Source organism: Ictalurus furcatus, chromosome 17, assembly GCF_023375685.1.
Source record: "Ictalurus furcatus strain D&B chromosome 17, Billie_1.0, whole genome shotgun sequence".
In the NCBI taxonomy this organism is placed as follows: Eukaryota; Metazoa; Chordata; class Actinopteri; order Siluriformes; family Ictaluridae; genus Ictalurus; species Ictalurus furcatus.
In genome coordinates, this window is record NC_071271.1 from 8,000,375 (window position 1) to 8,014,047 (window position 13,673).

At 38.7% G+C, this 13,673-nt stretch overlaps 2 protein-coding genes across 2 annotated transcripts; one reads left to right on the forward strand and one right to left on the reverse strand.

Moving 5' to 3' along the window:
- The first annotated feature begins 44 nt into the window (after window positions 1-44).
- thyn1 (thymocyte nuclear protein 1) lies at window positions 45-6,818 on the forward strand. Its single transcript, XM_053646761.1, has 7 exons — window positions 45-233; window positions 322-509; window positions 604-672; window positions 1,823-1,915; window positions 2,010-2,105; window positions 3,177-3,327; window positions 6,591-6,818. The coding sequence occupies exons 1-7, from the start codon at window positions 188-190 to the stop codon at window positions 6,635-6,637; spliced, it is 690 nt and encodes a 229-aa protein (XP_053502736.1). The 5' UTR covers window positions 45-187; the 3' UTR covers window positions 6,638-6,818.
- A 109-nt stretch (window positions 6,819-6,927) lies between these two features.
- Window positions 6,928-13,174, reverse strand: vps26b (VPS26, retromer complex component B). The gene is made up of 6 exons (XM_053646758.1): window positions 12,391-13,174; window positions 12,121-12,277; window positions 10,580-10,744; window positions 10,297-10,472; window positions 8,401-8,543; window positions 6,928-8,322 (listed from the first exon to the last, which is right to left on the reverse strand). The coding sequence occupies exons 1-6, from the start codon at window positions 12,611-12,613 to the stop codon at window positions 8,191-8,193; spliced, it is 996 nt and encodes a 331-aa protein (XP_053502733.1). The 5' UTR covers window positions 12,614-13,174; the 3' UTR covers window positions 6,928-8,190.
- Between the last annotated feature and the right edge of the window lie 499 nt (window positions 13,175-13,673).

Below are 13,673 nucleotides of genomic sequence, written 5' to 3' on the forward strand. Positions count from 1 at the left end.
AGTAATAAAATGTGGAACTAAATGCATCCTGCGCTTTTGAGACGCGACACACCTTCCCATGCGTTAGCAAGCTGACTTTACCCATAGTGCTGAAGTCATAACATCAGTGTGGATACTTTTATTAACTATGTGGAAAAAGTTAGGTTTAGTTTTATTACAATTTTAATTTTGCAGTTCTGTGTGAAACATGGCGCCAAAGAAGAGGGCTCGAGCTGCTGCGATAGCCAATCAGAGTAAGTAGCGAGGTGTTGGAGAGTGATTTAGATTTATATTTGTGTGCACAGATGTAAACATTGTGATGGTGTGATAATAATAACGCAGGTAAAGCCCTCGAAGGTTCATCTGATGCTAAGGATGGTGACGGAGGTCGTGAAAGAAAGAGAGTAGCATCTGCAAAAAAGTCTGAGTCCCAGAAAAACACGAGTTCAGCCTTAGAGAAAGCCACATACACCCACTGGCTGATGAAGTCTGAACCTGAGAGCCGCATAGAGAATGGAGTGGATGTGAAGGTAAACATGAGGGAGGTCCTGCTTATTGATCATCTTCATCCGCTGAGGGTTTTAACCAAAAGTAATATACATCTTCCTCAATGAATGTTTGCAGTTTGGAATTGAGGACCTGAAAGCTCTCCCCAATCAAACAGGCTGCTGGGACGGAGTGAGGAATTATCAGGTAAAGGTGCTGAGACGAGATGCCACTTTTAGTGGGAAGTGTTTACCCTGATAACACACAACTCTATCTCTGACCTCTAGTCAGTAAACTTCCACCAGCTCTAATCTGCTTTAATCATGCGGTGTCATCTTCCCTTCGTGTTTACATCAGCAATAAAACATGAGGGCACATGCTGTGATAGGAAAATAATCAACCACCGGCCGGTGCGATGCACCCAAGTTGATTATTATCCCATAACCGCATGTTCCGAAAGTGTTTTATTCATCTTGTACCACAGCAATTTGCCAACATTGATATTTTTTATTGATTAAAGAATGGCATTGTACTTTTTATGCATTTATAGTTACATTTAATGTTATTGAAGGTTGCAAAACAAATTAGTTCCTGTTATATGATAAACAGTTACGCTATAAACGGTTATAACCTCACCAGCCACCTTTCCCCCCTTCTCTCTCTCTCTCTCAACAAGACAAAAAAAAAAATCCAGCTCGTCATGTAATTAAGAAACCAATAAGGTCCTGTCCAAAGTCTTGATACAAAGCTCTGATGCTGGAGACGCCTTCCATAAATGCTACATAAACATCTCACAGAAAATGTCCCCATATCAACAAATTTTATACTTTAACCATGTCACTATTTTTAAATCTGTTTATGTGGAGTGTCCGCCATACAGGTTCCTGAATCAGGTCTTACAGGAAGTTGCTTTAGAAGCAGTGTTGAACAGGTGCATACCTATAAACCTGTGATTTGCTTTGCAGCTGAGCAGTCAGATTTAATCATTCAACAGTGAACTTGGAATTGTTTCCTTTGTTTCCTTATAAACAGTTTTACTGACTAGCTAGGAGAATAAACTAATTAACATCAGCTACCTTATATCAATGGAGTAGTTTGCTACATAAAAGCCTATCTTCAAATGCCATTTGCTGAAAAGATTATGATACATATGATGATCTCATGTAATCAAAGGCTCATTTAACAAAGTGAGTGTGTCAATGAGTGTGTGTCAAAACGGTATTAGAATCCACCATGCATTGTCAGTAAAAGCCTTCCATAAGGTGGAGAGATGGTGACCCAATCAAACTGGCATTTCGCGCTTCAATTACAATGTGATGTGTGTTCATTGAAACGTGACTGTGTGGGTGAATTTCAGGCTCGTAACTTCATGCGGGATATGAAAGTGGGTCAGCAGGCTTTCTTTTACCACAGCAACTGTAAAGAGCCGGGAATAGCAGGCATTATAAAGGTGAGCATGACAATGCAGAAGATACAGTGTAACTCAAAAGATATGCGCCTTGATATTTCTTTTAAAGATAACATCAGTGTCATTGATGTTCCAGATTGTAAAGGAAGCGTATGTTGACCATACACAGTTCGACAAGAAAGACGTGCACTATGATCCATCCAGCAAACCCGAGAACCCTAAGTGGAGTATGGTAGGGTCCAACAACATGGATGCAGATCAGCTTAATGGAATATGTACTACTGTATGTGTGAACCAGGCATTCCTGCTATTTTAATTGAGGAATAAAGTATGCTGGGACATGCTGTTAGAGGAAACTAACAACGGTGTAGTGTGATGTGGCCAATTATTTTCCAATAGTATCACATCCTGAAGTGGTTTATTCCTCTTATACTACAACAATTTGGCAGCAGTTACATTTTTATTCATTAATGAATAAGACACTGTATGAAACTGTTTATCCATTTATAGTTATGTTTATTGTTCTGGAACATCCACAGAACAAGTTAGTTTCTGTTATCACCAGAGATGTTCACAAGTAATAAAATGCAAGTCCAAGTCAGGTCTCGAGTCTTTACCCTAGAGTCCAAGTCAGGTCTCGAGTCTTTACCCTGGAGTCCAAGTCAGATCTCGAGTCTTAAGTCAGGGGTGATGGTGTGGGGGAGGCTTTAGCCCAAAATAAACGAAATAAAGCAAATACATTCGCAAATAAAAAATATTTTCTGTAACTTTCACACACAATGTGCCCAGGTAATCATAGACAGACTTATTGTTCACAAGTTACTATTAACCAGTTCAAGTCAAGTCAGGAGTCAATGTAGCTTGTCATGTTACCAGAGAAACCACAATGCCCTCCTGAACACTTTCCGGTGTTAGAAAATGCAGTTACAGCTGTACCTTTCATTGTTACAAAGGGCTGAAACTGGGGGCTCCTTCCAAAAAATGCTAAATAAATAATAAATAAATGCTAAATCTTCTCACCATATCACCACACTTTAAAAAAAAAAAAAAAAGAAAAAAAGAATCCATTTATGTCTGCCATACAAGCCCCTGTGTAAGTTGTTACGATAGAAATGATCACTTGAAGCACATAAATATAAATTATTCAATGCCTTCTGACCAATCAGAATAGAGAATTCAGCAGTGCTGTGATAGAAACATTAATACATGCAGCTGTTGTCTTCAACACACATCACCTTTTTTCCATTACTGAGTAAAAGTGTTTTTCTTATAGGATTTCCCGTTGATTGATGTTTGTGTGTAGGTGGACGTTCAGTTTGAGAGGATGACCAAGCGCTTCATTCCACTGACGGAGCTGAAGAAATATCACCTGAAGCACAAGGGCAGTGGTGGAGCACTCAGTTGCATGGCCCTGTTCACCAGAGCTCGGCTTTCGGTGCAGCCCTTAACTGCAGGTCTCACACACACACACTTTCATTGACTTCTGTATTACTGTAGCCACTAAATAAGCCTATATTTACTTTACCCCTAGGTTTAACATACCTACACCAAAAGACTGGTCTACACAAAAGGCCAAATTCACACACCCACACAAAACCACCTGTTCCACTGTCACACTTCTGTTACTTAAACAAATTGTGGTTTTCTTTTGGTAGAATGTCACTGAAGTCTTTCAGATAACTTAGTTTACAGAGAGGGCAAATAAGTACTCAGACCTATGTTTTTGTTCTTTAATTTATATCCAGTGCACTTCACATTTTACACACGTAATGTCTTTTGACATTGTACTTATAAATATTAACAAAAAAGTATGTATTCATACGAATAAATCAAGAGACATTATTAAAATGTAATTGATAGCGAAGAAACTATTCAGAAGTACGACATTAGTAATTGGTAGCAAAGCTTCGAGATATCTGCGGTAAGAAGTCATTCGCTTTTTGCAGCATTGTGGCCCATTCCTCTTGGCAAATCAACTTCAATTCCCAAAGGTTACAAGGGTCCCTCTGATACATTCTCACTTTCAGAATCCTCTGTAAATGTTCAGTGGGATTCAGGAGATTTGCTAGGCCATGCAAGGCCTTCTTGAGTTATTTTGGCTGTGTTTGGGGTCATTGTCTTGTTGAAACGGCCATCTTCTCCACAGTTTCTTGGCCGATGAGATTAAATTCTCTTCTAACATACTTGCATGTACTCCCAGTGCATCGCTCCATTCATGTATATTTTGATGATGTGCAAAGCCACAGTATCGCTTGCAGAGAAGCAGCTCCGCATCGTGATGCTCCCACCTCCATACATCACTGTAGGTATGGTGTTCTTGGGATCACACTACTCGGTCCCTCCAGGATGTTGTTATTTTTGCGATTGCAGAAATGAAGCACAAAAAATTATCAAGCAAACGCTGCAGTATTCGGAGGAGCTTGCAATTTTTCAAAATTACCACAGATTTGAGCCAAGATGCATCATGTGACATGATCGCGACACGCATTCAGCCAAAGATGTATTCGAGTCACATGCGTCAAACATGAGTACACCTGAAAGGTCTCATTCACCAATAAACATCACCGTGCAAAACAATTTCATGCGATTGTAATTTTGCCAATTCAAGTAGTTTTCCTCAAAAAAAGCACAAAAAAAAACAAACACACACTTTTTCAAAAAAACTATTTTGAAAAGAGTTGCCGCAAAATCAAGCATTTTTTTGGCTGCAGCAATAAAAAATATCTGTAAATTAAAGAAAAGACAAAGAAATCCTGTATGGACTGACCGCTCTCGACAAGCTATTCAAGGTCACAAGCTGAATTATTGCCAAAAAGTTCTTTTTTTTTGTTTTATTTCAGCTGACCAGAGTATTTTGTTCCAAAACAGTTCTAATTTGTCTAAATGCTTTACATGTGCATCTCTATGCTTCTTCTTCTTTTTTTTTTGCATTAGGGTGCAGTAATGCAGATGATTATAGTGCAGTTCTTTGCTTATTGTTCTCTGTGCAAATGTTCTTCCTGTTGCTTTCAGGTCATCCTGCAACTCTGTTTGAGCTTCTGGTGGCTTCTCTCTTGCCTTCCTCGTCCGGGGAAAAACAGTTGTAGTTCAGTGAACTGTCCCTTGTATATGTATCGAACCCGTTGTTGTGAAAGGAATGTTTAAGGTCTTGGCTTTGGCTCTGTAGCTCAGGGCCTTTTAATAATGTTGTCCCTGAGAACTTTAGGAAGCTCCTACACCTTCACTATGATCGCTACTTGTTGTGTGAAAGCTTCCCAGTCCGTAGCAGTTGTTGTTGTTGTTTTTTTTATAATGACCCCACACAGGAACATTTTTTGCAGCAATTATATCTAGAACTTCATTTAAAATGTATTTTAATGTAACTATATAATGTATATTTTAATATAGTGTCTGATTGTTTTACCCCTTAAATTTTGCTTTAAAACATATCTTTTTACACTTATGAATACATACTACTTTTAAACATACTTACATGTTTAAAAGTAAGGTGAAAATTTTTTGTGTGTGTAATATATATATATATATATATATATATATATATATATACACATACATACATACATACATACATACATACATACACAGATACATACATACATAAAGTGCCCTCCACTAATATTGGCACTCCTGGTAAATATGAGCAAAGAAGACTGTGAAAAATTGTCTTTATTTTTTAACCTTTTGATCTTTTGTAAAAAAAAAAATTAGGCACCCTTTTAGTCAATACTTTGTGCTACCTCCCTTTGCTAAGATAACAGCTCTGAGTCTTCTCCTATAATGCCTGATGAGGTTGGAGAATACATGGTAAGGGATCTGAGACCATTCCTCCATACAGAATCTCTCCAGATCCTTGACATTTTGAGGTCCATGCTGGTGAACTCTCCTCTTCAGTTCACCCCACAGGTTTTCTATCGGTTTCAGGTCAGGGAACTGGGGTGGCCATGGCAGGACCTTGATTTTGTGGTCAGTAAACCATTTTTGTGTTGATTTTGATGTATGTTTTGGATCATGGTCCTGCTGGAAGATCCAACCACGGCCCATTATAATCTTTCTGGCAGAGGCAGTCAGGTTTTCATTTAATATCGTCCATGATACCATGTATCCTAACAAAATGTCCAGGTCCTCTGGCAGAAAAACAGCCCCAAAATATTAAACAGTCACGACCATATTTAACCGTGGGCATGACGTACTTTTCCATATGGCTACCTCTCTGTGTGCACCAAAACCACGTCTGGTATTTATTCCCAAAAAGCTCTATTTTGGTTTCATCTGACCATAGAACCCGATCCCATTTGAAGTTCCAGTAGTGTCTGGCAAACAGAAGACGCTTGAATTTGTTTTTGGATGAGAGTAGAGGCTTTTTTCTTGAAACCCTTCCAAACAACTTGTGATGTAGGTGAGTTCGGATTGTAGTTTTGGAGACTTTCTGACCCCAAGACACTGCCCCAAAAGATCAAAAGGTTAAACAATAAAGACAATTTTTCACAGCCTTCAACCAAGGGTGCCAATATTAGTAGACGGCACTGTGTGGTGTGTGTGTGTTTTATTTATATATATGTATATACATACATACATACATACACACAGGAAGTATATTAAATTAAAACAGAAAGTGTCCAAATACTTATTTCTATAAATATTTCTTAGAAGTATTGTTTGGTGATAATGGTCAGTCTCTGACATGTGTTTTCATGTTTTTTTCTTTTTCTCCTTTCAGAGGAATTTGACTTCGTCTTGAGTCTGGAAGACACAGACCCCGTATAAGGACAAAAACTATTCTGGGTCTTTGAATTTGAATTGTTCTGTCAATAATACAAGCTCTGAACTAATATCACAAATGTTCAAATTCACCTGTAACCACCAAGATTGATTATTTTGGTTTAGAAGGTGTTGCTCTGTGTAGGGAATATCTGGTTAACCACTGTGTCATTTGTTGCAAGCAAACCAATCCTGAATGTATTATATTATTCAAATCATTTTCAGTTAATTAAACTTTGAATTATGAAGCAAGTTTTCAGACCACCCCTTGCTTTTTAAAATTATGGAGGAATAAATTGACCCAAATTTAGCAAAGTTTATTTACAGTATGGCTCGTCGAGCGTTCATTGTACAAAAGTGCTTTCCACCATCACAAAACGTGAAAGATTGCTCGACCTGAGCAATGCTGAAATGGCAAGATAGAGAAATGAACAGCTCAATGTAACACTCATTATGACCCTTATTTTCCCATCGTTCCTAAACACCCATACGAATACTTCTGGACTTTATCAGTAAAGATGACAGAAGTAGCACAGTTTAAAGCAAAACAAAAAAACCCAGAAATATCATTAGATTTGAAAGCGCTCATGTGTTGATCGTAAGAGTTGCCTTTCAGTAATGCTGTGTTCAACATCTTTGACCTTTGTGCATTGGGGGGGGGGGTGTTTGGGGGTGATACGGCTCCCTCCACTAACTGTGATGAGTGCTGTATATATGAACTCCTTAAAACAATGAACTGTGTAGTCAGTGTTATACTTTTAACAAGCGAATATTCCTATACGTTGACTGATCTAAAACAAATACTTAAAGTATATACAGCATAACTCATCTACTTTGTTACGGTCGATGGTCTAAGAAGCCATGTTGATTTGACGTCACTTGCTCAGGAGTTCAGGAGACAGTCCCAAGTTTCTGAGTCAGAAGTTTGAGAGGGCATTTTCTTTGGTTTTTCCTAGTCGGAGGTCTGAGTTTCGAGATTTTATTTGAACGTCTGCAGCATTTCTATACTGCCTCTTTCCTAATTCCAACACTACAGAATAATACGGTATATACATCTATTATGAATAAAATAACTGCAAATAAACCAACCTTTAACACCGATGCAAAACACAAATCTCCCAGTGTTTACTCAAGACTCATTTACCAGAACACAGACACAACATTTAAAATAATAAGTATTCATTTGATCATAAAGATAAAGGAATGTTTCTGAATGGACTAATATGAAAAGCAATTTGCGTAAATGCATATATAAATATATATATAGATAGATATCTCTATATATCCATCCATCCATATCTCTCTCTCTCTATCTATATATAAATATAAGGTTGGTTAAAAAGCAACAATTTAGATATTTTAAATAGGAAGTTATTGTAGCCTTGCACCTTGGAAGAGAAACACCAACTATCACCATGAACATGTTTAAAAATTGAGCACATGGAGGATTTGTGAATGATTTTCTTTGCTCTCTATCTCAAATCCCTGTGTTGCTGATGCCTCAGGAGCTACAGGAATCCTCTTCTTTTATTATTTTTTATATACAACTAACATTTCATTTAACTGTTGTCCACTTTTGCTTGTGCAGAAGCAGATCCAGCTTTTGATCCCTCAAATCTCTGAGCAGCTATGGTGGCCTGTTGGGACATGCTCTTCTTTACAATGTCTCCTTTCCTCCACAGTGTGATTTCCTTCAATGGGGAACAAATTTACTTGATTGGACTGCATACAATCTGTGAGATTCACAAGCTACATGAATGATACTGCACCTGCTGTTTGAAGTAGCGTCTCTCCTCCTCATCGATCAGGACTAGGTTCAGATAATATCGCACAGAGAACTTCTTGTTGATGTCTCTCATGGTGGGTGTCAGCTCGTAACCAGCGAGAAATAATCGGATGGGGATGGATTCGCCTAATGGAAACCGGTAAATAATATGTCAGTGTTTTTAAAAAGTAACAGGCCTATGTGTTTGGCAGTCTGGGAAAGACACCATAAATATATTCACCAAAATTATTGAGTGGTTTTGGACTGTCTTGTCCGAGAGACTCTTTAGCGTGATATCGAGGATTTATATGGCTTTATTATTGTAACGAGCAGATGACCTGATTACATTTGGGATCTGATCCAAATAGTGTCAAGGTCACAGCAAGGTCAAATGTCTAAAATAGGTTTTCTTCAACAGCTTCTTTCCTGTTTGTCATACGATGATGTTACTTACACATTCATCTTCGGGAACTTCAGCCCCATTTTTGTCTAGCTACAATTTTTACCATCGGTCCATCCAAGTGTCCGTCCTTGTATCTGCCCGATGGTCTCGTTTGTGTGATATCTCAAGAACAAGTGGTTGAATGTTTGTAGGATTTGTCTAACATCATTGTAACCAGCAGATGAACTGATTATTATTATTATGATTTTGTAATCGGTCCAAACAGGGTCAAGGTCAAAATATCTGAATTTGTTGGGTTTTTTTTTTTTTTTAAATATTGTTTGAAATGTATTTTAAGCATATATCTGGCATACAGATTAGTAATGAGAACTCCACTAGGTGTTGGTGGAGCCCTGTCGATTCACTTGGTGTCGAGTTCGACTTGTTAATCTTGCCTAGGCTACCTTCCTGCAAAGACAGATGCAGCAAAACAGGCCCAAACCATGGTACTACCACCACCATGTTTCACAGATGCGATAATGTTCTTATGCTGGAATGCAGTGTTTTCCTTTCTCCAAACATAACGCTTCTCATTTAAACCAACAAGTTCTATTTTGTTCTCATCTGTCCACAAAGCATTTTTCCAATCGCCTTTTGGCTTGTCCAGGTGATCTTTAGCAAACTGCAGGAGGGCAATAATGATCTTTTTGGAGAACAGTGGCTTTCTCCTTACAACCCTGCCATGTACATCATTGATGTTCAGTGTTCTCCTGATGGTGGACGCATGAACATTAACATTAGCCAATGAGAGAGAGGCCTTTAATTGCTTAGAAGTTACACTGGGCTCCTTTGTGATCTCCTGGACTATTACACGTCTTGCTATTGGAGTGATCTTTGTTGGTCTCCACTCCTGGGGAGGGTAACAATGTTCTTGAATTTCCATTTGTACACAATCTGTCTGACTGTGGATTGGTGGAGTCCAAACTCTTTAGAGATGGTTTTGTAACCTTTTCCAGCCTGATGAGCTTCAACAACTCTTTCTGAGATCCTCAGAAATCTCCTTTGTTTGTGCCATGATACACTTCCACAAGCATGTTTTGTGAACATCAGACTTTGATAGATCCCTGCTTTTTTATTTTTTTTTATTTTTTATAAAACAGTGCGCTCATCCACACCTCATCCCACTGATTGAAATCACCTGACTCTAATTTCACCTTCAAATTAAAATGCCAATCCTAGAGGCTCACATACTTTTGCCACCATCAGATATGAAATATTGAATCATTTCCCTCAATAAATAAATGACCAGGTATAATATTTTTGTCTCAGTTGTATAATTGGGTTCTCCTTGTCTACTTTTAGGACTTGTGTAAAAATCTGAGGATGTTTTAGGTCATGTAGAGATATAGAAAATTCTAAAGGGTTCGCAAACTTTCAAGCACCACTATTGGAAGGACTTTCCCAGGCCGGCACTCATATTACGATGTTTAATATCAGGTTAAGATGTCTTTGCTTTACCTCTAACTGGTGCTCCATCCATAATCTCGTATTTGGCGATGGTTTCGTTTTCATGATACACACTGGGCCCGGTGCCTGTTGTCTCTCGCTTTATTATATTCACCTCCATGTGCTTTATTTTTATCCTTACAAGAAGGAAGTAGATCTTCCCCACAATCACATCTTTCAAGTGATATCTACGCACAACAAATAAAAGATTCAAGACCACAACAAATCATCAGTAAAAGATATCAACATCTATATCCTGCTGTAAGAATATTACAATGTAACATGTGGTACTTACTTGGATTTGTTATACTCAAACTCAATATGCAGACAGTCCTCAATGCCAACTTCCATCCTGATAGATGAGTTTAACTCAGGATAAGTGCAAAGCGTGTGCACTACGATATCCATTTCCTTGATGATGTCATTTAGTCTACGGCTTATTGTCGCACGAAGGAAGTACCTACAGGCAACCAAAACAAATGTGCACGTAACACAAACCGTAATGCTGGAATAAAATCAAATCCTCCTAGTGGAAGATCAGACATGATTCAGTTCTGCAGTCACAACTACAGCTGGAGCAGGAATTAGTGGTGTTTTCTGTATGCAGGGTATCACTGAAATAATAAGGCAGGCAAACGTTTTATTATACATATTAAAAGAAAAAGGATTAGGTATGTTTATGACAATGCTTAAACATAAAACTGAGGGCCGTTACTCTTCTTGTCCGACTGGTAAAATAACTTCACAGTACAGACATTGTTTCTTTGAGTAATGTTGATCATTGTAGTTTTCCAAACTACTAACTACATTACTAATATATGAAGAATAAAACCCAATAAGGAGTGCTGTAACTTGTTTCATGGACATTCCACAGCACTGAATGTAACTACAAACTGATAATAAAAGAATGATGTCACTATGGTGGTATAAGGAGAATAAAACACTGCAGATGTGCTGTTATTGGAACATATTCATCTTTGTAGTTGTAACAGCAATTCCAGTTTGTGTCTGGGGCATCATGCCACCAATGTTGCCAACTTAGACAGTCTGTCGCTAGATTTGGCGACTTATTAGGCAACTTTAAAAAAATTTTTTAAATCTAGTGAATTTCTGAGCATACATTTGTGACTGTCTTGAAGTCAATATGGCTCTCCAGCTCACAGCACAGCTTCTGATATACGAGTTGAGAGATCCGTTTCGTTCAACTCACCATCAGTGATCACCATTGTTCCCAATGATCAATCACTGATCACCACTGTTCCCAATGACCAATCACTAATAACCACTGTTCCCAAAAATGACTGATCACCACTGTTCCCAATGACAAATCACCACTGTTCCCAATGACCAATCACTGATCACCACTGTTCCCAATGACCAATCACCACTGTTCCCACTGACCAATCACTGATCACCATTGTTCCCAATGACCAATAACCGATCACCATTGTTCCCAATGACCAATCACTGTTCCCAAAAATTACTGATCACCCCTGTTCCCAATGACAAATCACTGAACCACTGTTCTCAAAAATTACTAATCACCACTGTTCCCAAAAATTACTGATCACCACTGTTCCCAATGACCAATCACTGATAACAACTGTTCCCAAAAATTACTGATCACCACTGTTCCCAATGACAAATCACTGATAACAACTGTTCCCAAAAATTACTGATCACCACTGTTCCCAATGACCAGTCACTGATCACCAGTGATTAATCGTCGAGCGCCTTCCAGAACCACCTGGTTGTTGGTTACTTTCCTAGAAGAGCACACCCCGTGTTTCGTACTTTACATCATGCGTGTTACAAGTTACAACCTGTGTGTGTCACCTTAGTTTCACGTTCTGGCCTGTGTATGATTCATATGGCTTCTCCACATGAGAAAACTCGAAGTCCAAAGACTGGGAGCTGGAAAGTTCTCCAGGTCGGGCCAGATCCTTAACCAGCGAGACAAAATCATGGTGGTTCCCTCTATCATAATACAGCTCTACACACACACACACACACACACACACACACACACACACACACACAAAGCAAACAAACAGTTATAATACTTTATCAGATAAACGTGTAGAGTGAAAAGAGGAGATCTCTCACCGATCTGGCCGAGGAACTCGATCTTGATGCCGTAATGCTCGAGTTTTTTGCCCGGGTTCTTCAGAGTGATGTTTACTTTACCGCTCACCGTCTCACCGTCATAAAACAGCACATATTTCTCCTTTCTCCCATCTTCGCTCTTGTGCTCGGCCTTTTTCCTCGTCTCGGCGTCGGTGAGCACTATGTCGATGTCTGCGCTTTGGCCAAAGCCGAAAAAGCTCATTGCTCTCTTGGTGTCTTGGTGTGTGTGTGTGTGTGTGTGTGTGGTTATCTTGCGAAACACTTGTAACACGGAAGGTCTGACTGAGCTATAAAACTAGCTGAAAGTTAAAAAAAAAAAAAAAAAAAAAAAAAAAACCTAACTAAAAAAAGAAAGGGGGGGTTACACTAATAAGTGACACTAATAAACACCCGTTTGAAATGTAGTGTACACACACACATAAATAGTTTAAAGTGTGTTATATCTCAGTACAGGGGTTAAGCCTGAGTTATAGCGCAAGTTACCAAAAACTGCATTATTTAGTTAGCAAGTCAGCTAGGGGACATTTTATGCAGTTACACATCCTGAGAAGCACATTATTAGAAAAATAGGAATAAATGTAACCAAACGCTTATCATTTCTTCGTCGGTTGTTTTTAAAGAAGACGTGCCTTCAAACAACTAAAGTCACGGGATGAATCCCAAATGACTCTCTATTGCGTAAATCCTGCACTACACAGGGTTACAGAAGAGGTTGTGTTATTTACTATGTAGTGCACTTCTCTACGGAACCAAAGACCAGTTTGGGATTATTCCGTTAGACACTTCCGGGAAAAGACCGTTGACGTAAATAAGAAAATTCAGAATAAAAGTCGTCGGCACGTTTCAAAATAAAGCTCCCCAGACGTCCACGTGATGTGTTCATGCGTTCGTTCATGCCAGGAACTGGTGAATTTTGCATAATTTCAATAAAACTCGTTAATCCCATTAGTCCCAGTCTGGGTTGTGGTGGAGCCTACCCCAGGACCACTGAAGTTGAACTTTACACATACAGCGACAAAGTGAACAGAGACCATTCGTTTTCAGCATTCACTAAATTCCAGGGGTTTCAGTACCGCCCACTTTCCAGGGGGGCCCCTACTGATCACAAAGACATTTTCTTTTTTAATAACAAAACGTAGATCAAATGTCTATTCCCAAATCATTTTATTACAAAATTTGTTGAAAAAAATCATTACATCGCAGGCTACTAATTTGTGTGTTGCAATTTGTATACATATGCATCATTTCCTTTTAGAACAGTA